This window comes from Myotis davidii, unplaced genomic scaffold (genome assembly GCF_000327345.1).
Source record: "Myotis davidii unplaced genomic scaffold, ASM32734v1 scaffold520, whole genome shotgun sequence".
Classification (NCBI taxonomy): domain Eukaryota; kingdom Metazoa; phylum Chordata; class Mammalia; order Chiroptera; family Vespertilionidae; genus Myotis; species Myotis davidii.
The window spans coordinates 439715-467499 of record NW_006292908.1 but is presented as its reverse complement, the minus strand read 5'-3'; the positions used below and the strand labels follow the sequence as shown (position 1 = coordinate 467499).

Sequence of the window (27785 nt, the reverse complement as noted above, 5' to 3'; positions counted from 1 at the left end):
TGACAAAAACATAGATGGAAGTCACTTTCTTATATCATGTTTTTAAGTAACTATTGATATAGAGAGTAGTTCAGCCTTTAGTGAACGGTTAAGGAAGTGCTCATAAGTTTGTCATCAAAAGGTTTTATTATAACGATGTTATACTATTAAAGTTTTAATATATATAGTTGTAAATTGATGATACAGCAAGTAAAAAGACAATTTAAATTTGTTTTCTGCTTAAAACAATTTTTATTTTTGATGAAAAAATACAGATACATTTTTTGCTTTGAACTTATTTTACATGGCAAATCAGCTTTAGGTCCTCTGAGACAAGGCTGATGTGTTTTCGTTTCAGAACACATTGAATTGCAGTTATTCCACTATAGAACCTTTCCTGCTACAGCACGGTTTCCTCTTCAGTCTGACAAATGCAGCAACATTCCCATATCCCGATAAGCTGGGTTTTAAGAGGCAAAGTTAAAATCCTTTGAGGATCCTGAGTACACTTTTGAACTCAGAATAAGGGTTATTATGACTATTAAAAAAATAAAAGACATAAAATGACAAGCACTTAGTGGGGAGCAACGCCCCGCTGTGGCTCACGCCGTCACCAGAGCCATGGTATATTCTTTCATCATGTTAGGCTGGAAACGTTACCTTTTCTTTATTCCAACTTAACTTCTGTATAAACAGAGGCACAGCTCAACATCCCAGAGAAAGCTTCTTTGAGACACAAGAGAAGGGGTGCCCAGTTGTCACAGCAAAGTGACTCCCTCAGGACCCAGCAGGCTGCTCCAAGGGGTCAGGTTCCCCTCAACTCAAGCCAAGTGCACTGCAGGCCTTTAAAAGCAGCAGCAGCCTTGTCTGGAAGAACATGCTCCCTGCACTCCTCAGGCTAACCTGGCAGCGCCCTCTTGGGAGTTGTGGCATCGGGGAGAGGGGAGCATGCTAGATGTGAGGACATTTAGGGGGTCTCTTCCCCCCAAGGTATCCTCAAGACTGCACGCACTCTGCTGGGTGAAAACACAAACACTTTGTTACGTAGCATTCCATCTGGAAAAACAAATATCAGTTTTGAATATGGCAAAAAAATGAGGAGAATTTTATAGACAATTAGAGTGGAGCTGCACGGTGACCTTGTAGGGACTCAGCCTACACAGAGATGGCCATAGCAGGGAGGGTGCTCTCTGTGGCTTAGAGGCTGAAGATCTTGAATGAGCAGAAATGATTTGAAGAACTGCATTGCTATCATGATAACATGAATGAAAGACTATATCCTAAATCTTAACTAACTTAACATTGTTACATCAAGAGTGAAATTGCTGTCGCTGTTTAATTAAAAAAACACACAAAAAAAACAAGAGGCTTGAAAAAAATCAATGTTCCTGGTAATCCCTTTTCATATCCTGTTGAACCTGAAATGCTGCTTATAATACATATTCACAAATGTCATCTCGTGCTATTCTAGTCAGAAGCTCCTTTTGCTCATGAGAAAGCCACGCTTTGTATTTCTACAAAGTCTGTAGATGTCGTTAACGTAATAAACATCATGACATGTTATATGTAAATCCCATTTACCCACTGGCATTTGAAAAATAAGGAGCATTTTTAACTATTAATACAGAATTTGTTACTAAGAAGTGTGTAGGAAGGAGTTCAGTGTAAAACATTTTCTTTGCATAGATCATTTCAAGGTGAATAAAGAAACCCCAGATACTATTTACAACTTACAAACATTTCTTAAATGTTCTATGATAAAATTGCCTTATTCTTAGAATATGAGGCATATAGTTGTAGCAAGTTTACTGCATAAATTGATAGCCCCTTAGCTTGAGGAAAAGATGCGCTTAGGGTCTCCCAGCACCAAAAAGATGGAAATAATTCAACTCTGAGTAACTCTCTTTTCCCCTCCTGAACAACTCAAGATGCTTTAGCCAACACCTTAGACTTGTACATCATTATTCATGATACAAGAAAAGGCGACAGAGACAAGAACCGGGACTCTTGACTCCAAGTGCTTAATCCCCTAAAAGCGCATTGCATTTTAAAGCGATGGATGCCTTTTTTTGGCGCTGCAAAAGCAGAAGTTCAAAAATTGTTGGGGAATTTTCCTACTGAGTATGTGAGGATTTTTTGAAAAGCATTAACATTTACTACCACTTGAATAGTATTTGAGAATTAAGAGTGGCAGCATCTTCACTTTGGGGGTATGAACTAGAAAATTCAACTGTAATTCTGATCCCTTTGTGAGCGCAGCAAGTAGGTGCCCAATTACACCAATACTGAGACTTGCAATGCCATTACGGATAATTTGGTGCAAATATCTCTATAGGGCCAGCATGCTACTCCAGGTCACTCTGGTCATATCAGACGGGAACAGGGGTCTTCTGTGTAGATCATGTTACACGACCCTCGCAGCTCAGCGGCACCATGTAGGTGGCCATGGCCACTGGCCATGGGACAGATCACTCTTTCTGTCATGACCACATTCTGCATGAGCAGTGGATCCAAGGCCGCGGTGGGAGGTTGCGCGAGGGAGCCAGAAGCCGAGTAAGTCTCCGTCACCAAATAGCCGCCCTGCTGCAGGGGGTCGGGGATGCAGATGGCCGGCTGGAGGACAGAGCCGGAAGCAGACCAAGCGCAAGCTCCTTGCCTGCCCGACGTGGTCTGGCCACCAGACGACTCCGAGTGCTGGATCTCTACAGTGTGGCCGCAGGCGCCCGTCCCGCCACCGCTGCCGTGGGCGGGCAGCTGAGACGGTTGGCCTTTGCCATCGAGCCCCAGGCTGATCTCTGCGAGTTGTTTGAATTTCGGGCCCAGCGAGTCCAAGAAGCTCTCATCCAGGTCATCGGCAATGAAGCTGCAGCAGCCCAGGGAGCCCACGGGGGAGTTGGGGGCCCCCAGGCCTTCGTTGTCGTAGATCAGCAAGCAGTCATTTGCTTCCTGGCCGTCGTCTTCCTCTGCGCAGGCGAATGCTTTCTGAAGGTGGAGAAAAGTAGGCAAATGAATTTAGAAAGAGACTCAGCAGAAGAGCGTAGTACCATCCCTCCACTCAAGGTCTGATCATGAATGCGTGACTTAAGTAATCCGTGGACATAGACATGGTCTTCGGACCAACAAGCTTAGCAGAAATTATCTGGGGCTTGGAGAGTAGTGTAGTTGACTTTCCCTCAGAATTGAGCCTGGCCGGGGCTCAGGCGTTAATTCTTGGTTTTGAAGGCACTTACATGGATGTAGGCCTGAAAAACAAATGTGTGTGAAGCCTGGAGGTTACTCCCTGAGCCAAGTGTGAGGGCCCTGTGTGTACTTGTGCCCATGCATGTCTTTGTGTTTGGGGGTGGGGAGAAGACATCCCACCGTCATCCTCTACACAGCTCCCACCCATCTGCGGCCTTGGCCTAGACTCTGCAGCCCTCGTGGGAGCCTGCCCTTTAACTAGGACCCACACCACCTCAGACTATCCCAAGAATTCTCTTCCCAAACAAACCTTCCCTGCCAGGCTAGCCTCAAGCACAGTGCCAGCCTACATTAGCTCGTCTGAGGGCAAGATCCTGCACTTACCAGTCTGAAACCAAAACTATATGTGAGATTTGTTTTTAATCACACACCAACCAGGAGGCAAACAACCTGCTCCCAGAGTCCTCTCTGTTCTGGTACCCTTGTCCCTTTATGGTTCTGTGCTCATTGGATCTTGAACCACATCCCTTCTTCGCACTTTTATTTTTGGGTCATTGATGCAATGGTTCTTCAACTATTCTGGGCATGGACTGCTTTGAAAATGTGAAGAATACTATAACCTTTTCTCATAAAATATATGCACTTCTGTTTCGACATCCTTTATGGTATAGGAAATATGAAACAAGCTGCTTCGCATTTCTAAAGAGGATGTTGCTGATCCTGAAATGCAAGAGTTTGCGTCCGTTGCTATTCCAGTTGGAAGGATGAGGTGCCGCTTGCTATCTTCTCTCACTCTGTGCCTATTTGCCTATTTTTCCTTTTGACCAGGAGCCCAATTTTGACAGCCATTCTAGTTTATTTGTATTATTTAGGCAAAGAACCCCGATTTTTTTGTTACATTTTAACAAGCTGTAAAGCAACTGCAAAACTGAAATATAGTCAAGTAGAAAAAGATCCCTAATGTCCATAACAGAGCTGTGAAGTTTCTCACCAAATTACCTGGGAAAAGTAGGACTCCAGGAAGTTCATGCTTATTACTCCTTCGCTGCATTCCCTGTGGGTCCCGCCGGTGGAATGCCTTGTTCGCATGGTTCCCGACTGGCCCGCAGAGCAGAAGCCAAGTCCGGCGGTGGCTCCGTACCCGGCAGCTGCCCCAGATCCCGCGGCTGCCCCAGATCCCGCAGCTGCTCCAACGTTGGTGGTCAGTTCCATGCCCGCAGCGCCTTCCGCTGCCATTCCTCTGGTACAGGCATTCACACAAACATCTAAACACAGGGGAGGAAGTTCTCTAACGTCTCCTGCTGGGACTCTTTAAAACCCTGGTCTTTGATATCCACAGCAGTCATTAAGTAAAGCAAATCGGTGGGAGAAAGCACAATGCTACGTCTAGTGGTGATAAGAACGCCCCACAGTCTGTTATGTGAGAGTAACGAGGAGGGAAGGGTATATCAGGGGATACTGGCAGGTGAACGTGCTCTGAAAACATGCTAATTGAAAAATTTACACAGGAAATGGCTTTCCAGTGACAGCAGCCAGCAACGGAAAAGTAAAAACAGAATATTCAGCACACCGCCATGGAAAGCTTCTGATGCAATGCTTGTTTGTTTTCAGGGGAAAAAGTGTAATGAAGCTGCCATATTGGCTCAGTCTGAAACCCAAAGAGGAGAGATACTTATGTGATCATGCAAATTAGCTGGTGCTAATTTGGTGTCTTGCTGCCTAAGGAAAATGTATGAACTGTGACTATTCTGCCTGTTACCTTTACATTCTACTGTTGTAGAAAGTTCTTTTTTTTCAAGAGAATTCTGAATATAGCTTTGCTATGTAATTATATTGGGGGAGCAGGTGAGGATTGGGGTTGCTTTTAAAGGTAGACAGTTGCAGTTTTGAGGATATCTCATGAAGATTTTATATCTATTGCTAAGTATAGAATTAAGAAAAATTCTAATATTGGGCATTAAGGTCTCATTGTTCCTCTAGTTTATGCCTTAGTTGTGGCATTGAAATAATATGAATAAGAGAGTCTTTGGTAAACTAAAGGAATAATTCCACCTGTATGACAACATAAGTGATCTTGTCCCATTATGGTTGAAATAAGAATTGGTGACTGGACTCAAATCTGGATACTGTTAGTTCAGTGGAAGGAAGAAGGTCAATAAGATTGAGGATGTGCACATATGAGATTTTAAGTGCAAATATTACCAATGTTCTGGGCATATATCCTAAGAATCCCAAAACACCAATCAGAAAGAATATATGCACCCAAATGTTCACATAGCATTATTTAGATTAGCCAAGATCTGGAAACAGCCCAAGTGCCCATCAGAAGATGAGTAGATAAAAAAGCTATGGTACTATACACAAAGGAATACTACGCAGTAGCAAAAAAGAGGGATCTCTTACCCTTTGCAATAGAATGTATGAACCTAGAGAGTACTGTGCTAAGCAAAAGAAGTCAGTCAGAGAAAGACAAGTATCACATGGTCCCACTCAGATGTGGAATCTAAAGAACAAAACAAACTGATGAACAAGATAGAACCAGAGGCATGGGTAAATGGAACAGACTGACAGATCTCGGAGGGAAGGAGGGTGGAGATGACAGGAAGAGACCAACCAACGAATATATATGCATATATGCATAACTCATGGACACAGACAATAGTGTGGTGAAGGCATCGGGGGGTGGGGGCAGGGTGGAAGAAGGCAGAGGGGGAGAAAGTGGGGAAAATGTGTAGTAGTCAACAACAACAAAAAGAATAGTCAAAGTTGGGTGGTAGTACAGTGTTTGTTACATTTTTCTATGTGTGAAATCTTTTCTATTTAAAAAATCATAATTGACTGTGTAAGAGCTATAGTTCAGTTTATTCAAGTTTGAGAAAAGTAACAAGTCTTCATAGATTAAAAACAGTGGCATCAGTGGGCAAATGAACTTTACTGAAGCCAGATTTAGGTCATGAAATTGACTAATATCCTAAAAATAAACCATTTCATTAAAACTATTTTAGCCCTAACTGGTTTGGCTCAGTGGATAGAGCGTCGGCCTGTGGACTCAAGGGTCCTAGGTTCGATTCCGGTCAAGGGCATGTACCTTGGCTGCGGGCACATCCCCAGTAGGGGGAGTGCAGGTGGCAGCTGATTGATGTTTCTCTCTTATCGATGTTTCTAACTCTCTATCCCTCTCCCTTCCTCTCTGTAAAAAATCAATAAAATATATTTAAAAACAAACAAAAAATAAAACAAAAAGACCCTCTATTTTAATGGTACCACCTCCTAGCATATACACAAATATGAAAATTATTAAGAAAAGAATTTAGAACATTTCTTGTTTTTCAACATTTCTTATTTAACCCACTGTGACTTTCAGAAATAAATTTGATGTTCACATACCAGAATTTTCCATGAAATCAGCTCCATTGGAGGTTATAAGTGGCACACAAATATTTGTGATTTCCTGCAAACCATGTTAAAAAAATACATTAAAGACACATACACAGATTTTGTGGCCCTTTGCAAATGGTGACATTACAAGAAACCCAAATGCTTGCAGGAATAACCACTTTTAGGATTTGATGTCTGAAGAACTAAGATCTTAAAAGGCTCCGTTCATTTCAGCACTGACTCCCAAGGTGCCTTGAGGGCCAGGGAGCCTCTTATTTTTATACCCCAAGCCCCCTTTCCTATCTGAATATAAACAGAACTTCCCTCTATATAATTGAGATAAATGTTTGACACACGGGATCCTCACCTTGTCTTCAGGTTGGGCCCCTTCGATTCCCCATTGGTGAATTGTTCCTTCTGAGCCCTCAGGAACTGGGATGAATCCAGTGGTTGCTCCCCCAATGGGACCCTTCCCACAGGCACAGGTCAGCAGCAGAAGTGGGGCCACTAGCATAAAGGAAGACAAAGTAGTAAGACATTTCAGTCTCTCGGAAATGAGTTAACATGACGATTGTCAGAAATGTTACAAAGAAAAGAAAATGTTTTAATATTTATGGAAAATCTAATAGAAAGCACAGTTTGTTTCTGTGAAATAACATTTGGTAAATTAAACATACCAAAATTTCATATGATCATGAAACTGAAGGAGACAGAGCGGTCGTTCTTGTGATATGTGTATTGCTGTCTTAAACGGGCCCTGCTTGATGGCTGATGAACGTGGTGGTTCAGTTCCTCCATCCTTGTTCGTAATTTATTCTTATTATGATGGCGTTTATTTGTACATGTTGAGGCTGTGTTTATGGTGTCAAGTGAATGCACACTGGATGGACAGGATTTTAGGTGGGCGTGATGTTTTAGTGGTCTGGTCTCCTCTGCGCTCTTAGGAAACAGCAATTAAACCAGCAAACTGCATTTCCTTATGCTTTAAAAATACCTTGTAAATTAACATTTAAATGAATGGGTTTAGTGGATTTTAACTCTAAAAGTCTGTGGTTTTATAATGAATTAGGGAAGTGACTGTGAATTTTTTCAAGGATTTCTCTTTTTTATGCAAGAATTTACCAGAAGTTCTTTTAAATTAAAAATATAATTTGATTCACAAGATTTCGATTTAAATGCAACTTTTTAGAAACTCGTCTATTGAATAAAGTGCATTTTACTCCTATTAAAAAATAACACATGTGTGTAGTTTTCCTAAATGTGTTCAATGACCCTGATCATATGACGTGAAGAAGCTATAAAGGGTGTGCATTGAGGCGGTCAGCTGTTTGGAGAAGGGCTGGATTAAGCAGTGCTGTCTCTGAGCCTGTGATAAGTTACTGTGTTCTGTGAAGCACACAGCCCACGATTTCCTCAGTTTATTTGTCCAAGGCTCTCTGTTTATTTCAGAACCTCATGAGACTTGGATGTGGCGAAAACATTTTAGGAAGTGTCTCCCTCATGGATAAAGTCATTGTTTTGATCATGAGTATTATTTTCCCCATCTTGATTCTCTCATGCTGTTTTCTAAATGCCTAGCATTTATTGCTTGCTTATGCCTTATGCTAATGTCTGCCATTTATGATTATAGATTATGACTCACATATATGACCTGCTTGGCTGGGTATGAATATAGATTATTGGCAAGTGACCGTTAACTGTAAACACTGCAGATTCTTCCTGGGAATGCCATTTCCCCCGGCTTTGCCTATGAAAGCTAGGGAACATGTCTGCTGCATCGCAGACATGCATCGCCCGAGCAGGGCGAAGGCCTCTGCAGTGCTGACCCCGGGAGAAACAGGAGGAAGTGTGGGGATACTCACGCAGCAACAACAAAAGGCCAAGCAGGATCAGGCCGATGGCGTTGGGCCCCAGCCTCCCAGATGGCTGGTCTCCATACCTGGGCCCGGGCTGGGGTTCTGTACAGGTGTCCCTGTTGTCACACTGACACACTTCCACGGCCAGGTTGTCTGGAGTGTCACACTGCCTGTCTTGTCTGTCTGCGATCACGAGGGAGATGGGGTACCTCCCGGGGGGCAGCTGCTGCTGGGCGGTCAGCAGTGCAGAGGTGGCTGTAGAGAAATAATCATGCAAATCAACAGAGGGACGGGTGCCTTTTCTCTAAAACTACTGCTTTTGGTTAACAGAACCAGAGTTCCGTAGACGTCACTGTCACAAGCAGTGAGGCTAATGGTAGGGTGAGATGTGAGCAGTTACGAGGCTACAGGGATTCGGCTGGGTAAATCGTGCTGCACATCCTCCTGGTCCCAGAGGGTCCCCCATGAGGACCCAGTCCTACCCTGAATGTCCCCACAAAGAAGAGGGGTGCTGGCATCATTTAAGTCCCAGGTCCCTCTCCTGGAGCGCACCCGCTCCTGTGTGTCTGCCTATGCCAACTCCTTGGTTCTTGGTGGCCCTCTTGAGACAGGAGGGAAGCCAGGACAGTGGAGCAGGGACACGGAGACCGTAGCTGAACAAACTGGTGGAGCCATTTACAGCCGTACAGAAGGCCGCTTCCTTGGACACAATCTCCAGGCCTCAGCTGTATTTCAGCTCCAGGCTCAGACAAGCAGCAGCCAGGTGGGCGACCCTAGGACCTGCTGCGATGACTGACTAACCCTGCCCTGAGACTGACCAATCGGTGGAGACCACGACCCTGAACCTAGAAAACGGATTAATATTCTGCTGAAACCCTCCCCTGAGACTTTTCCTAAGATTCCCGCCTGCAAGAAAGAGATAACGTCTCCAGACAAAGGACTCAGCATGTGCTCTCCCTTGGGAGAAAGCCCCCGTCCCACCATTCCCTTTCCCTCTTCTTCCCCCACAGGCACGCATCTCCTAAACCCTAAGGGACTCCATAAGGCTTGCAACCAGGGGAGCAGTGGGCAGCAGCAGCTCGTCCCAGGCTAACCCCTAAACCTGTCCCCAAAGCTCCCTTTTCCCTGACTCCCCGAGAGCTAAGGCAGTGGTCGGCAAACTCATTAGTCAACAGAGCCAAATATCAACAGTACGACGATTGAAATTTCTTTTGAGAGCCAAATTTTTTAAACTTAAACTATAGAGGTAGGTACATTGTTATTAACTTAATTAGGGTCCTCCTGAGGCGTAGGAAGAGCCACACTCAAGGGGCCAAAGAGCCGCATGTGGCTCGTGAGCCACAGTTTGCCGACCACAGAGCTAGGGCAGCCCAGCCCAGGCTCTCCTGTTGCTTCTTCTAAGCTGGTCCCTTCTTGTTCTCTGACTCCAGCTTGAGCAAGTGTTCCCCCAGAGTCATCTGAGCTCGTGTTGTGAAGTTTTTCCTGCAGGAGGTCAAGAACCCCCACATTACCAGCTGCCGAGGCAGACCCACCAAGGGCCAGGTCCCCTTCCCTGTAACACCGTGACTGCATCTCTCCTGCCTACATCCATGTGTTTGTGTCTGACTTACCAAGACTGAATGTCTGCTCTGGCTGATGCTACCTCAGCTGCTCCTGTCAGTCCTGATCCCATGAGCCTGGTGCTGGTTGTATGGGATTCGCTGTGGTGAAGGCCACTGTCTCTCTGACCCGTGAGCATTGATTGCTCTCCATTCTCCATTGCTACATCGTTCCTTTCTAAGTGGGCTCCAGCAGCAGCTCTCAGTGGCTGCAGGTCTGTGCTGCATCCGTCAGTCCTTATTTATTTATTTAACATTCAATATTATTTTGTTTTAGTTTCAGCTGTACAGCCTAGTGTTGAATCGGTCTTGACTCCATCATGCCCTCTGCCATTACCCCTGGCCCACCCAGTCCAACCTCACCCCGGCAGGTGTATCTAGTGCCAGGCCCTGTCTGTCTCATGTTTCTTTTGCAGCCTTTTCATTGGCCGTGTGTCTGGTAAACCCATTTAGAACTACATGCTTCATTTGGAGCTAAAACCTTACCCCAGGGTCAGTAAGGCCTCAGGAAAGAAGGCCGTGGAGAGCAAGATCCCTGCGGGGACCTAGCGACGACTGACACCTAGGACTGGGCCCCACGGCGCACATGGATAACCGGGAGCAAGGTTGGCTCAGAAAGGAGTCAGAGAAAAGTGAGTTCATTTATAAGGGACTGAGATGGCTGATGGTCACTATAAAATTTGGAAAGGGAGGAGATTCTTATTCAGTCTCTTAGCTGTTTCTCTGAGACTCCTGGCAAAGACAGGAAATGTAAACTTAACGTGGAAAAGGTCAGAAGAAAAGGAAGGATGGATTAGCTCATTGCCACTGGCTAATGGGTTTGCAGGTTTCCATTCACCCCATGCTCGGGATCCCTGACGTGCAGCTCTTTAAGGAGCTCTTCCCATGAGCCCTGGGCAGGCCGGCCCCCCAGTGCGTCCTGTCTGCCCACAGCCTGCTCAGAAAGAAACCTTTATGTATTCAGAAACCTAAACAGCTCTGCAATACAATAGGTGCCTGACTAATCTTATTTTGGTGTGCTCTGGAGGTAGAAATAACATATACGAATAACAAATTGGAGTCCACATGAAAAACAGAAAATATTAAACAGTGCTAACACGATCTCACAGCGTTTCTTTCCTCTGCTAAAGAGAAGAAATTCCTGAGGCAAGGGCTCCATCTTCGTCTCATTGAATGTTTTTCAATTGCTCCTGGAAAGAACTTGCTCCCAGGAGCACCCTCATCCTCCGGGAATTTGCCCTGATGGTGCACCTGCACTGCTACTCACCGTTAATGGTCGTGATCCGCCACACATTTGGCAGTTTTACATTTTCATCCTCCAGTGAAAACGTGTAGGGGCCAGTGTACCTATCACTGCCCTGCGCTCTCGCGGAGACAACCACGGAAGGTGATGAGCTGCAGATCATTTCCTTTGCCAGGACAGTTGTTGGACAATTTTCATTAAAACCAGGCACTTCAACGTAGACGGTGCCTGTGGATGTCTTGCCCGTGTTTTCTGTAAGAATGGCATGTTAGAGTTAAAAAGCTACACAGAACAAGCAGGCTAGAAGAGTCAGTGTGGGGAGAGAGGGGACATACGCAATGCTTTCAACAATAAAGATGAAAAAATATAAACAGCCCTGACCGGTTTGGCTCAGTGGATAGAGCGTCGGCCTGTGGACTGAAGGGTCCCAGGTTCGATTCTAGTCAAGGGCATGTACCTTGGTTGCGGGCACATCCCCTGTAGGAGGTGTGCAGGTGGCAGCTGATTGATGTTTCTCTCTCATCGATGTTTCTAACTCTCTATCCCTCTCCCTTCCTCTCTGTAAAAAATCAATAAAATATATTTTTAAAAATGTAAACAAACAAAAACGAACCTTTTAAGTGTTTCCTGCATGCAGCCAAGTTAGTGTGACTTCTCATGAGAGATTATATTTGTTATTCTTACAAGTAAAAATGACCTACAATCTCCACATTTTGTAAAAAGAAAATTTAACTTGGCTGGCATCTGATTCTGTAGCATTGGCTATTAATTTAATATACTTGGGACCAAGACCTGTAAGGTAATGAATTCACTGACTGCTAATGAAATCAACAGAAAAATAATACTTTTTTTAAGTGTATCCTACTCCATGATCCCAGCACTGTGTGAAAGATTTTTACTTCTAAAGCTGGGGCCAAAGTATTTGGAATAATAAATGATTTATTTTTGTTACCTAAGATATAAAAGATTATTGAAAAAAATTTAAATATGTTGACAATCAAAAACATTAAATGAAATCTAGCAGTGGCAGGATTGAATCTTTTTGTATTTTTTCCCTTTGTGCTTTTTGCTGTTTTCTCAGATGATGTGAATTTTGGTGTTTATTCTTTTGTTTTAACTTTCTGTTTGCTTATTGCCTTGAGTATAAGCTAATTTTATACTTGTGGACACACACATACAGGTTAATGAATAGTATTTTTAAAACATTCCAGAAGAATTTATTGTTTAATGACATAAGCACATGAGGTCTTCATAAGGAACTCATTGTATGAGTAACTCACGAAGCCACCTCCCAGTGGAGCTGAGCTTCCCTTGTAGGCATTCAGCATCAATCTTTATCCATCCTCCTCAAAACCAGAAACTCTGGTGGGTCTAAAAATCCCTGTCCCAACCACAAGCAACCACAGGACGGAACACAGAATTCACTGGTGCTACAAAGGCCACTGAGATGTTGGAATGCTGGCCTTCTAGCTTCAGCTGCCTCGGACTTGAGACCGAAGGCCCTACAATCATTGACCTAGTGTTGAAGGGAATTTGTTCAAGGATCATAATCATCTATTCATAACTTAATGCAGTTGGAGGAACATTTCTCTAAATACGATTGAAATATTTTTCTTACCATCGATGGCTAGAACCTCTGCTATGATTGTCCTGTTAAATATGAAAGTAGAATCCCGAACCATGTTTCTGGCAAATTTGATTTGAGCCGTTTTTGAGTCAATAATTAGAAAGCCACCATCATTCCGTCCGAGGGCATATCTGTTTAATAATAGAAAAAGGTAATAGTTTTCTTTCAAATATGGAATGTTACCTACTTAATGACAATGATCCATTTATATTTAATGTATTTATATTGAGTCTAAGACATTGAAATATACTTTTCTGAAAAGCAGCAGAGAATTAACAAATTAGCATGGAAAAACAGTATTTTATAACCCTAAAGGTGTGTTCATCTGGGTTTTTCTAATTTATGCTCGGTGCAATAACCTGTGTTCTTACTCTTTACACTACAGTAACTGTTTTTGCACGTGCTCTTAGATTTTAGGTGTATGTGTCTTTGTAGATACTGTTCCGGCTTATTGCACCACAGCCTTCTGGTGAACTTCTGCTCTTTAAGACTCAATTGAAAGTTTCCATGAACCATTGTCCTGACCTCTGTAGGCAGGCTGAAGCATTTTTCTTTTAGTTTCCACTTTAACTTAGGCTTATGTTATCTTTGCTCATAATACAATATCATCTAATGATTCCACTACTTATCTCTTCTCCAGTTAGCAGCTCATTGAGTTGACCACCTTTGTATATCTTTGTATTCTTGTCATATAATAGTTTGGGTGTTATTTATTTATTTTAACTCAGCTCATTGAGTTGGCCACCTTTGTATAACTTTATATTCTTGCCATATAATAGTTTTGGTGTTATTTATTTATTTTAACACTGGGGATGGAGCCTGAAACCAGGGCATGTGCCCTGAGTGGGAATTGAATCGTGACCTCGTGGTTCATAGGTTGATGCTCAACCACTGAGCAACACTGGCTGGGTGTAATAATTTATAGATTAATACTAAGTCAAGGAATAATACAGTGTTATTGAAGTAATCATACCTGACATTTGAAGCAGGTTTGCCAGTGTCTTCATCAATGGCTGCATATGTTCCGAGGATGTAATTGATCAACTTTTTCCTACTTATGCCTTTCTGAACAGTAAACGTCTTGGAAGCAGGACGGAATGCAATTCCTTCTCGCACATTTATAACTTGAACCTTGACTTGGGTTGACTGGACTCGATATTGAGAGATTACAGATTGGTGAAATTCAGCTTTGTTTTTGACGGCGATACTAAATTGTGCATTTTGTAGTTGTTCATAATCTAGAGGCTGGAGTAAAAATAAAATGAGAAGAAAAGAAGTGTCAAAGAAATACGGTTTGGCAAACCCACAAGAGGACAAGAGAACTCTATCTTATATGCTATGAATGGATCCTTCTATTTCCATGAATAGAAACAGATCTAGCAAAATAGTTTCAGAGAGCATTGTAATGTTGAGACAGAGGAACCTTTGGAATTCTTAACTCATGTAACCTCAGTGCAGTGATCCAAAGCAGGGTACTAGCAAACGTCATTTTAGGCAATGTGGTGCAGAGGAAAGAACCCACACGTGTTATGACAGCCTGGTTTGAATCCCGGTTCTGCTACTTACAATCCGTGTGACTCAGGGAACAGTATTTCATAACTCTGATCCTCAACTTCCTACTTCTGAAAAAAAAATCCCACCCTAGCTGGATTGGCTCAGTGGAAAGAGCATCTGCCTGCAGACCAAAGGGTCCTGGGTTCGATCCCCGTCAAGGGCATGTACCTTGGTTGTAGGCCCCTCGAGCCTTGGCCCTGATCGGAGCCAACCAACCTGTGTGTCGATGTGTTTCTCTCACATCGATGTTTCTCTGTCTTTCCCTCTCTTTCCCACTCTCCCTAAACATCAATGGAAAAATATCCTTGGGTGAGGATTAATAAAAACAAAACAAAACTAACAAAAACAAATCCCTCACCTCGTCAGATTGTGAGGACTGAGCAAACTGAGGCCCATAATACATTCCTCTGAATGGCAGCTCTGGCCACTCACAGAACAGTCACTGGATTCATGTGCAATGATGTCTTTTCTGATTTTAAAAATCCGTAGGTGGCCAAGGCAAACTGTCTTTGTAAACTTGGTTGGCAAAGAGGCCTCCGTACAGCAGTGCGTGGGTGGCTTTTTATAGACCCATTTGCAGATGGTCTTGCATGAGAACGATTTGACCCTCCGATGGAGCGGGCCCAGACCAAGGCCTGAGGGGCCCGAGGAGAGCCTTCGTAGTAGATTTTTTGAGGGTGATGAGATAAGGACATGCTCATTTCGGTTACATTTGTGTATTCGTGGAAATAACTACAGTAAGAGGTCTGGATTTGTGTGTTAACTTTGCAATGACTGCCAAGCATCTTAAAGGGTTACTTTACTAAACCATTTCTCATCTTGCAGCGTTAGTTATACGTTCCCATTTTCTAGAAAAACTTGCCTCTTTTCCTCCTTGACTAGCTAATCCACTTAAAATAAATGGGCAGATTCAAAAGCCACAATTCCATGTGTGTGTTTGTATCTCTTCCTAACTTCAGTTGTAGAGGGAGAATGAGATTAAGTCAAGAAATGTGTTTTACTTTCTTGTGCCTAAATCAAGTGTGTGTGTGTGTGTGTTTGTGTTTACTACAGACAGTATGTTGTTTTGGAAGGAAATAAATCAACATGTTAAAAAGGCTGTCTTTAGGTAATGGGGCTATATGTGTGTGTCTTTAAAAAATTCGACCTACTTTTATGTGTTTTCTAGAAGGAAGTGGTATGATTAATAAGTGCATAAAGTTTACTTGTAGAAATGATAGTTTTGGCTAGTAGCGAATATGTTTGCCACCAAAGGGAAGTGAGACCTTACCTTAACCACCTTCAGGATGCCTTCGTTAGTCCTGGCATCAGTTTGTATTTCAAACCAGTTCCCTTCGTTGCCAGAGATAAAGAAATACTCTGCCAGCCAATTATCTGTGAACTCTTCGTCCAAATCTATTACTTGAAATCGAAGTAACTCAGAACTCAAAGTGTTTTCCTCAATACGCGCTGAATACTAAGGAGAGAAGCAGAATTTAAGATTCAATGTCAGGTTCTATCGAAGGGGATTATGTTTATTCTGAATGACATTAATCATGAATTCTCAGGTAATGTATTGCCTCCTTGTCAGTTACCGAATTCTTATATTTTACAAAAGCTATTTTTTTAAAGAAAAGTGCAAAGAACCTAAATAGAAGCCAGCAAGCAGACACATGCTGAATTAGGGTGGCAACGTATATAAAAAAATATATATAAAAATTATTCTTGAGGGAGTGAAGGGTGTACCTGAGATTCCTTGAACATTGGGAAGTTGTCATTGACATCCTTCACTCTGATGCTGCTTTCACACTGGCTTGATAGTCCTTCTCCATCTTTGTCTGCGCCACTCACAATCAGACGGTAGCTGCTCACTTGCTACATTTGGAGTCAAGAAAGAAAATTAATTAACTCAGTGCCAAGAATATGAGTGACAACTACTTGCTTCCTATGAGTAGGGAGGGAAAACATTCCAGCTCATGATTTATTGGAGCACGTGCACTGTGTGCTGTCCATCATCGGGTGTGTGTGTGGGGCTCTCGAAGTCTTTAAGAGGCTGGAACAGATTTTCTCTTTTGTGGGCTGCTTAGGGCAAGAAAGGACACTTAGAACAAAATGGGCAGTGATGACGGTGGGATGCTATGCGAGGGAAGCTCACTTACAGAGTTTATTTCCCCCTGTCGGTCTGTTCAGAAAATCATCTGCATAAAAGTTATGTGGACTACGATGGGGTAGTGCATGGTGGTGGTGTGGTGGTAGGATGATGGGGAGAGAGAGGAAGGAGATTCTTTAGTGTTCTGGAAGCGGGGTAACATTAAAAGAAGTCAGGAGAAAAAGTGTGCCCTCAGAGACGGCTGTTTTCCAGATAGACATTTTGTGCTTCATCTGTGAAATACCCCTTCCTCCGTCATATGAGGAATTAATCGCAGGTGGTCCTTGCCCGTGAATGCAATGCCCTCTCCCACTGTGGCGCCCACTGGGCGCTCACCTGTTTACTGAGGGTGTGATTGATGTGCGGGTGCCAGGCCCCACCCCCTGGAGCCACATTAGAAGGCAGACCGTTTCCCTAGATTGGCCCCATTGAGTACTGGGAACCTCTTTTCCTCTCTCTTTTCATTCTCTGGCAAAACGGAATCACTTCTTTTTGGCTTTCTTAAATAAAATCCTTTACTTTAATGGCTCCCAAGTGCCTTGCTTTACCTCTCGATCAAGAGAATTGGTCAAAGTGCGGACTTCCCCGCTGTGTCTGCTCATGAGGAACATGGAGATGCCTGCGGGCTCCTGGGAGACGATTTTGAAGGCGATTTTAGAGTTCAGATGGTTTGGTTCATCTGCGTCCGTGGCATTCAGTATCATCACCAGAGAGTCTAGGAAGGAGAAGTTCATTAAAGAATATGGAGCCATTGATGTTCTGTTCACACTAATGACTCAACACAATTTCAAATCAGTATTTGTTTTTTTTAAGATCTTATACCTGTATGTATGCTAACAAAATATGACGTGTCACTTGCTGTCTGTCCTCATCAGGTAGAACTGTACTGCCTTCCCTAAAACCCTCCAGTTCCCCTTAGGCCTTGGCCTTAGGTGTGGGGTTGAGAGGCTTTTCCGTCTTCCCTTGGTGGATGGCTTTATGATTCTCTTTTCCCCAAATTATTCAAGTGACGTGAGAGTGTCTCGTGCCTTATCATTTCAAAAAGCTCTGGTGGTGCATCCCGGCTACCTAAGGCCCCCGCTTTAGCTTTGTGACTGCTGGGTGCCCATGTGACTTGTATGCACAGAATATGATACTATTGGCCTCATGACAGAGCCACACCTAGAAGTACAAAGGCAGTGAATTACTAGCTCAACTGCAAATATCAGAAAGAAGATTTAGGTTATCTCTATGAGTTTTTCTGGAAAACTGATGAAACTAAGAATAAATTAGCTTATAAAAATGATATGCTATCGTGATACTTGTATTTGAAAAAAAAATCAGCAGTGGTAGGTACTGTAAAAAGACTTACTTGCAGGACTATTTTCTTCAATTTCACCCATGAATACACTTTGTGAAAACACTGGAGGGTTGTCATTGATGTCTAAAATTTTGACCGTTAATATAAGTGGTTTCTCTACCTCTTGTCCTAGGGCATTTATTGCATGACATGTGATCTAGAAATAAAAGGGAAGATGTTAATTCTCACTCAACAAGCTTAATTTGCATAGTAGGAGCTTGCCCTGGCATGGATAGAACTTTCATGCAAAGGAGAAAAATATTTCCCCAAAGAGTAGACAAAGTAAGAAAAGGTACCCGTCTGGGCAGACCCGTTGGGCTAGTTGCCCCTTTCTCTGGACTGCTACTGACTCATGGCAGGGCGAAGCTCTTGGCAGGCGGCATCTGGCATTTGGCAGTCATGCCCCTCCTGGCATGTTCCTTCAGGGGCATGACCACGAGTGGAGGCTCTTTGTCAAGGGACTAATGTTGTTATTTGTTGGTAGATTGATTTATGCACTGATATCTCCTCTCAATTAACCAGTACGAGAATATCATCCTCTAGCTACGATACATGAGGGGAAAAGGGCGTCCCATGTTGAAGACACTACTTACGTGGAAATTTGGGGTTTGCTCACGATCAACTATGGCTGTTATGTTAATATCTCCAGTATTTCTGTCAACAACAAAGATTCCCAAAGGGGGCTGATCAACTCCGATTCCAGTAATGCGGTAGGTAATTTTCTGTTTTACATGGAAATCTGAACTAATCTGCAGCAAAAAATACCCAAAGTGTTAAATATTAATACAAAGTGTTAGTCAGTCTTTTTCCTTCCCCCCTTTTCTCCACTGCTATAGTCTTAAGTCATCTGTTCGTTTTATTCACCCTTTCTGACACTGTGCTGTTTATTTATTACCTAAATATATACTAAAAATATGACATAAATTGTTGCTTCTGTTGACCGGTATGGACAAAAATGCATTAATCACTTTGGCTTTAGAACATTTGCTTAGATTGTGGCCACCATGGTGATGTTAAAAGATTGAGATAAAGTCAGAGAGGCTACTTCTGAACATTCCTTTCTTAACAGTTAACATTTTCAAAAGACATTTATTTTAGCTTAAATAGGGAGAGCTGGAGGAAAAAGGGAAAGGGATTACATAGTAAGTATTAAAATGTATTGCTTTTTATTCTAATTTTAAAGATTTTTGTGTGAAAAAGTTCAAATATATATAAAATTAGAATAGTGTAATGAACCTGATATATTTTATCATCTAGCACCAACGATTAAGAATACATGGTCAATTCAATGTTGGCTCCCAGCCATTTTAAAAATTGTCTTATTCACATATTTTTTTTCTATTGGCTAGAATCTGGATCTAAATAAGGCTTACCCATTGAAATAGGTCCAAGTGTCTTGTAATTATTTTTTTATTAGTCTACAGACCATAGTTCCTTCATCTTTGTCTATCTCTATTATTATTATTATTGATTTCTTTTTGGTTGTAGATATCAGGTTACTTGTTCTGTGGGTGGCCCAGTCTGCATTTTGCTAACTGGAACTGCCCTGTTACTTTAATTCCCATCCAATCCATTTGTTCTGAAAGCCCGCACTGCCCTGCTCAGGTGACTTACTTGGGCAATGGGGTTTCTTTTGGAGTTGTCTTCCTCTTCTCTGCAGGGTCTTGCAAATTTCACCCATTCACGTTTATGTCTCCTTCTGCCTTGCACCGCAGTCCCATTTTCTCCAGGCTGCCCTTTCGTCTTATGGGAAAAGGGGTTCCGTTTAGTATGCATGTGTGGGACATTTTTGCTTTGGGAATTGCTCATATAGACCATAGGTTGAGGAGGCCCCTATGTTTCAGGATATCTAAGGCTTTTGGATGTCTACGTTGCTCTATCTCAGACTTTATCAAAGAAGAAACATTAAATAACTAAAAGAGTTACAAAGCTTTTTGCATTGTGATTTTTAAGGCAGCATTTTATCATATTTTGTATTTTCTCCATATATTCCACAATATCTTAACTATTCTGGGCACACAGGCCCTGTTTCATTAGAACCTGTTGATTTAACATAAGAAGAAACAATGTCTGAGATAAATTACATTAATAACACTTACACATTGCTGGTATTTAAGTATTATTGGATTAGTTGTTAGAATTTTCACAATTTAATTGTTAAATAATTTAAAACATTTAATATTTGTTTGCCTGCACACAATTTTAATTTTTTAATGGAACTATTATTTTAATTACAAAAAGCTTTTCATACTTTACCTCTATTCTCATTTCTCCATGAACCAATAGGACCACCTGTAGACATTCAAATAAAGTAAAATTAAATATGAATTTTTCAAATAAGTACTAACTACTTAAGATAATAATCCCGATATTTACATTCTGCTGTTCATATTATAGTTTGTTTCTAGTTTTTAAAAAAGTAGATTTCGATTCAAAGGATAAAATCTTCTCAGGAAAAAGAAAATGTTCTAAATATAAACAAATTCTCTTTACTCTGACTACAGAATTTTAAAGATATACAGAAAAATCTATTGGATTTTGAAAGTCTCTTTTTAACAGCCAGTTATAGTAACCAGACATTCTGAATCTGGCTGTTCTATAAATACTTCCCAGGAGATGTGGAAATTGTTGCTTTGGCAAACAATGGCACTCATCATTGTGATAAACTCATCAAGTTCCCTGGGCGATTTTTAAAAGCCATGACTTGTGTAACTGACTGGTACCAAGGCAGTTCTGTATTAGCTGCAGGGTAAGGCTTTTGTTTTAGTTGTTCGTGAGTGGACATAATGAGAGGAACTCGTCTGGGTTAGAGAATGGAACATAGAAGATGGGGTTAGGCTATTCTAAACACAAGAGCTGCTTGCTGTGGCACACAGACCTGCTCATCTCTGCCCTACTCCATTTAAATATTGAGCTTAATTTCCTTACTCATCTGAAGGAAATGACGATAAAACATGAAGGCAGGCAGGCTAGGGTCTTTACTTCTCAAGAGCACTCGGGACCTTCATCTCTGTCTTTTCCCGTCTTGTTTTCTGCCTAGAATGCACCCTTCTTCCCCTTTCACCCACTTAAATATTACTCATCCTTTAAGACCAATTCAGATTCCAACAACATCCGTGAAGCTGCTTTTACTGAGGTCTCCTTTTCTGGGCACGTGCAGCCCTTATTCTGAACTATGCAATTTAGTCAGGAATGGTTTGCATGGATTTATTTCTTAATCGTTTTATGTACATTGTGGTGCTAACCCAAGAGAACTGTAAATTTGCCCGATGAGTGCTTCTACATTATTATTATTACTTGCAACCCTTACAATATCTGTTCCTCCGTAGATGTTTCACAACTATTTGCTAATCCACTGATCATGCGATCTGAAGGAAATCTGGTAGGGGAAAGATTGTGAAAAATAAATCAGAAGAAAAAATGAAAGTAATAATAGTAGTTAGTATTTACTATGGTTTTGTGTCAGTTGCTATGCATAGAGCTTTATATTTATTATCCTAATAGTTGGAGCAGCCGTCGCAGTGAGCTTCTGTTATTGTAATCCCTTTTTTTTTGTGGATAAAGAAATGGAGACACGAGAGAGGGAGCACGTGGCTCCAGCTAACAGACCTCCTAGAGCCAGGATTTGAACCATGGCAGCCTGACTCCGAAGTGTGTATGTCACCACACAGTGGATTCTAGCCAAAGAAGGCATAAATAGATAAATAAAAACCAGTAGTAGAGAGAAAGTTTTATACTAGTCAGTTTAGATCTTTTTCCTGGCAAAGACTGGGGGTTACTTCTGAAATGATATAGATTTATTACATTATTTATTTGGGGTGGTTATCATAAAGAGGTAAGTCCGAGTCTGAACCAAAGCAGTTATTCTATCAGACATAGGATGCCAGGACCTTCCCATTCTAAATATTTCATTGAAATCTTTATTTCCAAGGGTGTGTGTTCAAATAGCCATGAGAAGAGCCATTGCATATTGTGATAACAGGTCTCAACGTGACGGTATAGCTTTGCTGCTCTATACTGAACACTCTCAGGAGTTAGGTGGGAGAGCAGACCAGAGCAATGTGGGAACTGCACTGCCCCTGACTCAGGGAGGAAGGCCAGGCACGCTCCCTTTCACAGGGAAACAGGGAAGAGTCATCCAGAAAATATGCATCATGTTCGCACTAGCCCCACAGAGAATGGTTCTTCTAAGAGCCACTGAAGTACAGTTCTGTTTTCTTGGGACAGCGTAGGAAGGACAACCCTAAGCTATGGAGAATGAACATTGTCGACAGCTGTGTCTTATTCAGCCTTTTCACAGAATGACAGTCCTTAGAGAAGTTACGAAGGCTAAACCTTTACTCTTGCTCATCTTCTCTTAAACTCAAGAATGTTTCCTAATTCTAGGGTGCTAACCCAAGAGAACTGTAAATTTGCCCGATCAGTGCAATGAAATGTGATTATTTTTGCTTTTCTAGGAATAAGGGGTAGCTAATAAGAAACACTTCTCAATTTTGAAAATGCTCATTAGACATTTGGAAATATAATTGCAGCCTTACATTATTTAGAATTGTGTTTTTAAAAACAATTATTTTAGTTAATACATCTCTGTGGCTACTTGATTATTTGAGTGAATTTGCTATTCTAATTATTTTCAACATTCAATAATATTTCAGTAGTTTTCTGACAATATAAACCAACTAAGTTGTCTCTTTTGGTGACCTGGACTGGACATATCAGTGTGGAGAAAGCATTCCTTGTCTTGAGAGTTCAATCGGGGTTGGGGAGGGATGCGGGAGGTTGGCCAGCTGGGGAGAGACCATGGGAGGGCTCCAGGACATGTCTGGCTCAGTCCCGATTGGCCGGACCCCAGTAGCAAGCTAACCTACTGGTCGGAGCATCTGCCCCCTGGTGGTCAGTGCACATCATAGTGAGTGGTTGAGCGGCCTTAGCATATCATTAGCATATTATGCTTTGATTGGTTGAATGGCTGGCCAGACAACTGGACACTTAGCATATTAGGCTTTTATTATATAGGATCATAAAGGTTTGTACTGTATATGGTAGATACACAATAAATACATTTTGAGGATATTTTCATAACAACTGCTACTTTACTTGTTTGGCTATCGTTTTATTTGGAGTTACTTCAAGCTTTCGTGTGGGAGGGATAGACAGTTGGACTGTGCATTAGATTCATGGTGCTGCTCCCAGCTGGCCTGGGGTATAGCAACCCTTCTCATCTCTAGAATGGGTTTAAGAAAGGGCCTCATCCACTCCCCTCTGGGAAATTTGAAGATGAATTAGGTAATTCAAAGGAATCATTTCAATTTTTAAACATGTTTTGTATTTAATTTTGGTGATCTCATTTCTATAATCGGTCATATGCAGTGATTATTAATGTGTCAGGCCATAGAGGTCATCAGTAATGTTTGATGAATAAATTACATATGTACAGTTCAGAAGACATGAGTGATTTATCTTTCATCATCTCCTATCTATCTATTTATCCTTTTTAAAATTGAAATTTAACCCCCCCTTAACAGTTCTAATAAACTTTGTACTCATCAAGTCAAATTTCTTACTTGAATAAAAATGGCATGTTTATTTCCTTGGAAATTCTTATTTAATTTCAGACAATTAAATTTCAGTAACTGAGTTTTAGAGTACATTCAATTAATTTAGAAAGTTAAACCTTGTATTGTGATAGAGATGCTAATTAAAACAAATACCATGGATATTCTCAGATGCTCATTTTAAATGCTGCATAAGTTGCAGTCAAGTATAGTAATAAAAAGATTGGACCCTGGATCCTGAATCCCTGAGTTAAGTCCCAGTCTCAATGGACCAGTTGTATAACTTGGAAACATTACTTAATTTTTCAGTTTCCTCATCTGTAAAATAGGGACAACATTTCTACTTACTTCGTAGGTTTCTTATGAGGATTCAGTGAATTCATAGGCGTGAAGCACATAGATGAGCCCTAGACCACTAGGACTTAGGTGTTTAATACATGATAATAACTTCTGTCCCCAAACTTAAAAAAAAAAGGGCATGAAAGAGCCCCTTGGACATGAAGTGAGTGCCCTCTGATTATTACTGTCCACACCAAGGCGCATAGAACTTGCCCTTTTTTGAGCATTGGAAAGCGACAATAACCGGTTCTCCTTCGTCCAGTTGTGTAGCTCATTCCTTGCCCAACTCCAGGGGGACTGTTGACACTGGAGTTGAGGTAAATGCACCTCTTGGAACTGTGCCCGGCACAGCCTGGCCAGCTGCACATGTGAGACAGGTGGGCACCTTAGACAGATTGAGTTATTCACAGTGTTCTTAGAACGAGTCACCCGGTACCTGTACATAGGATGTCCCCCCAAAGGGTATACACACACTTCCAGTAATTATGAAGGCAGTGTTTAGTAAAATGCACTTCATATTCAAGGTTGAGCTGTCAGCTGATGAAGTGCATACATTCCTGGGACACCCTGTACTTCTCTTGTGATGAACTTCGCACAGCAAGCCCTCACCTGGCCATCAGGGTGGCTCCTGACGCGAGGACGAGCGAGAGGCTGGAGGTGAGGGCAGCCTGCTGGGAACTGAGTGTTCGGTTCCAAAGGAAAGCAGTTTCAGGGGTTAGGTAAGCGGGAGTGGTGACTGACAGAAGTAATCGCATCTCTCCCGCCTTCCGCTCAAGTCGGGCGTGGTTGCCAGGATTGCCTGGCGAGGTTATTCTGATTTTGGCTCTTAACTGGAAGAGAGGACCAGGGGCAACTAATTTTCATACGTCTATTAGCATTGGAAACCAGATTGTTTCATCAGTCACGAGAAGAGATACCTCAAAGATTTTCCTTCTGTTAAGTATTTGGACCATTTAGCCTACAATTTTTTCCTAAAATTTTACTCTTTGGATATTCTGTAGAAGAAGGTGATTGGAGGTCATTTCTCTTTATTTGGACCGTATTCTCTCAGAACTTGATATTTAAAGGGCTGCTTCTCTCGCTTTTTTCCAGCCCTACCTCTACTAACTTTAAACACTGTGTCCTGGAAATATTTGCATTTCAGACATCTCTATTAGTTTTGTGATGAGTAAACTTTATATAATATAGAAACATAAAATTAAAACACTCATTGTCCAGATGGTAACAGGAGTGTTATGTTTTGTGGACTATCAAACACTGAGCAATGTGCACCTTGAAGACAAACATTTTCAAAAAGTTAAATCTCTGAAGAAAAGCATTTTTCAATCATAACGCCTTTCCCCAAAATGCATATTTTGTATTGTGCAAAATGGATCAAACAAGCACAGGAAACTGCTAAATAGTAAGGCAGACTATTAAGGCAGGCGTTATCAAGAGTCATCTTAATTACTAAAGTATTGCAACTGGTAGGCATTCGCGTCTTTGAAAGCCCTTGGCATTTTCCGAGCACTTCCTTGTGCTGTTTACTCTCACTCTGGCCATTGTAGTGTAGGCAGGGGCTCTGATCCTTTTACTTGACGTTGGAGGAAACAAGGGCTGGAGTGAGTCAGTAGAGCAGGCGTAGACAGAGGGCTGTGACTTTGCTGTTCTGTCTCGCCTCTCTAGGCAACCCTGGTGTGGTCATAGGGTGGCGGAATTAGTGCAGGACCTCAAACGTGTTTTCCGACTTTCAGACCCACCCTTCCACGACAAAAGATGTGCATCCCCACTAGACAATGCTTGGGAAAACATTGCTTTTTTCCCATCACCACACTGTTTCGAAACTGGGTGGTGCCCCACTTCTGAAAGGATTCCATTAGCTTTCACAGAACATACTTTTCAATATGACCCTCATCTGCTTTTCCAACTCATGTCCAGGCTCCCCAGTGCAAACTGTCATTCCGGCCAAACCAGTGTGTCCATTGTCCCCAGGCACATGTCATATTGCGTCTGCCTTTGCTCATGTTGGTTTGACAGGGAAGATCCCCTCCCTTGGTCCACCTGTGAAACCTTACCTGGTCCCTGGAGCCTCGTTTGCCTGCCTCACTCCTGACTGACACTGCCTTCCACTAATAGCATCAGTTATCAGCATTGTCCAGTGAAAGTGTAATGAGATCCCCACGAATAATTTCAAATGTCCTAATAGTTATATTAAAGAGGATTTAAAAAGGTAAAATTAATTTTAACATACGTCTTATCTAAAATATCCAAAATACTACCATGTCAATATGTAAGCAAGGTAAGCATTATTAATGACATGTTTTCCATTCCTTTTTTTATACTAAATCCTTAAAATATGATGCATATTTTACACCTTACATCTCAATTCGACCAATCTCATTTCAACTGATTAGTAGCCACATGTGGCTAGAGGCTACCATTTGGACAGAGCAGTTCTAGACCACTCAGCTTAACAATTATGTATAAAGTTATATTGCTGTTTAAATAGCTGGTGTGTGGAAGTGTGTAACATTTTCTTGAGGGGAGAGAAATGTTTTAACATTTCATAGTGCATTTTAGAAGCCATGCGTGTGTGTATGTGTGCGTGTGTGCGTGTGTGTGTGTGTGAAGTTATAGTTTAGAGAGGCCTTATTCAGTTATTCATTTATCCATTCTTCAAACAATTGAGTGTCTACTGTAAGTCAGATATTATGGGTAGACATTGGAGATAAAAAAATGAATGAAACAGCCCTCAGTATGAGGATCTCACAGTAACTCAAGGAACAGAGGGATCATGGAGGATATACCTCAAAGCAGGAAAGGTAAACAGCTGTCACATCTAGAATAATAAAAGTGTAATATGCTAATTAGACCCGACAGCCAAATGACCTTCTGGACGTCATTTTGGATGTCCTTCTGGACAAAGTTGCGACAGAGGGGGCCAAGGCAGAGACAGTTAGGGGCGATCAGGCAGGCAGGCAGAGGAGTTAAGGGTGATCAGATAGGCAGGCAGAGTGGTTAGGGGTGATCAGGCAGGCAGGCGAGTGGTTAGGGTGATCAGATAGGCAGGCGAGTGGTTAGAGGTGATCAGGCAGGCAGGTGGGCGAGCAGTTAGGAGCCAGTGGTCCCAGATTTCGAGAAGGATGTCTGATTGCTGATACCTGTGGGATTGGGCCTAAACCAGCAGTCGGACATCCCCTGAGGGGTCCCGGATTGCGAGAGAGTGTAGGCTGGGCTGAGGGACACCCCACCCCCTGCACGAATCTCGTGCACCAGGCCTCTAGTTTCTCTATAATATTCTTAGGTCAAATAAATACATTAGATAATCAAAACAATTATAGTTCACCCTTGAACAGCATGGGAATTTTTTTCCATAAATACTGTAAATGTATTTTCTCTTCCTTATGATTTTCTTTTCTCTAGTTTACTTTATTATAAAAACATGGTGTATTATATATACATATATGAAATATGTATTGACTATTTATGTTATTGGTAGGGGGGAGTCAAAAGTTATACTAAGATTTTTGACTGCATTGGGGTCAATGTCCCCCTAATCCATTACCATGTTGTTCAAGGGTCAACTGTAGCTACTTTGTCATAATAGAAACGACTCTAACAAAAATATGCCAGTTTTCTAGAGCAGCCTCAGGAGAGCGAAGGCTGGGAATCTCCCTGGCTCACAAGGCAGCTGTTCTAATTTTGGACACATTTACAGTTTAGAAAGTTCCTCCTTGAGATCTGTCTCCCTGTCATTTCTTAAAGTCCAATGATCTCAATGTTACAGACGAAGAGGCAAGCACAACTGGTGGCTGGACTAGCCCAGTTTATTATCGATAAGGTGGGGAACTGGCATTAGGAATGTTTAAAAATGTTCATGTGTGGTATATTTTACTATTTTTCTATCTTCATGTGACTGAGAATATTGTGACTTTTTTTCTTCACTAGAATAGCACCGTTAGGACAAGCTGGTCTGTATCATCTAGGCCACTGCTTTGCTCTGCAGATTCCACTTCTCTTTTAGTCAGAA

General features: G+C 42.0%; 1 protein-coding gene across 5 annotated transcripts in view; it reads right to left on the bottom strand.

The window, feature by feature from the left end:
* Positions 1 to 996: 996 nt before the first annotated feature.
* The window catches only part of DSG3 (desmoglein 3), a 27644-nt gene continuing 855 nt past the window's right edge, over positions 997 to 27785 (bottom strand). Inside the window, exons 2-17 of one of the 5 annotated variants that reach the window (XM_015565675.1) lie at positions 21193 to 21261; positions 20139 to 20174; positions 19497 to 19625; positions 18476 to 18631; positions 17895 to 18039; positions 17092 to 17258; positions 16141 to 16269; positions 15686 to 15871; positions 13835 to 14106; positions 12853 to 12992; positions 11259 to 11486; positions 8400 to 8648; positions 6905 to 7044; positions 6547 to 6619; positions 4159 to 4424; positions 997 to 2961 (exon numbers count right to left, since the gene is read on the bottom strand). In XM_015565675.1, coding sequence (XP_015421161.1) covers positions 2344 to 2961; positions 4159 to 4424; positions 6547 to 6619; positions 6905 to 7044; positions 8400 to 8648; positions 11259 to 11486; positions 12853 to 12992; positions 13835 to 14106; positions 15686 to 15871; positions 16141 to 16269; positions 17092 to 17258; positions 17895 to 18039; positions 18476 to 18631; positions 19497 to 19625; positions 20139 to 20150 — 2910 coding nt within the window. In that variant the 5' untranslated portion in view covers positions 20151 to 20174; positions 21193 to 21261 and the 3' untranslated portion in view covers positions 997 to 2343. The remainder of the gene's footprint in view (positions 2962 to 4158; positions 4425 to 6546; positions 6620 to 6904; positions 7045 to 8399; positions 8649 to 11258; positions 11487 to 12852; positions 12993 to 13834; positions 14107 to 15685; positions 15872 to 16140; positions 16270 to 17091; positions 17259 to 17894; positions 18040 to 18475; positions 18632 to 19496; positions 19626 to 20138; positions 20175 to 21192; positions 21262 to 27785) is intronic. The other 4 variants (XM_015565674.1, XM_006766367.2, XM_015565677.1 and 1 more) reach the window with 4 other exon arrangements.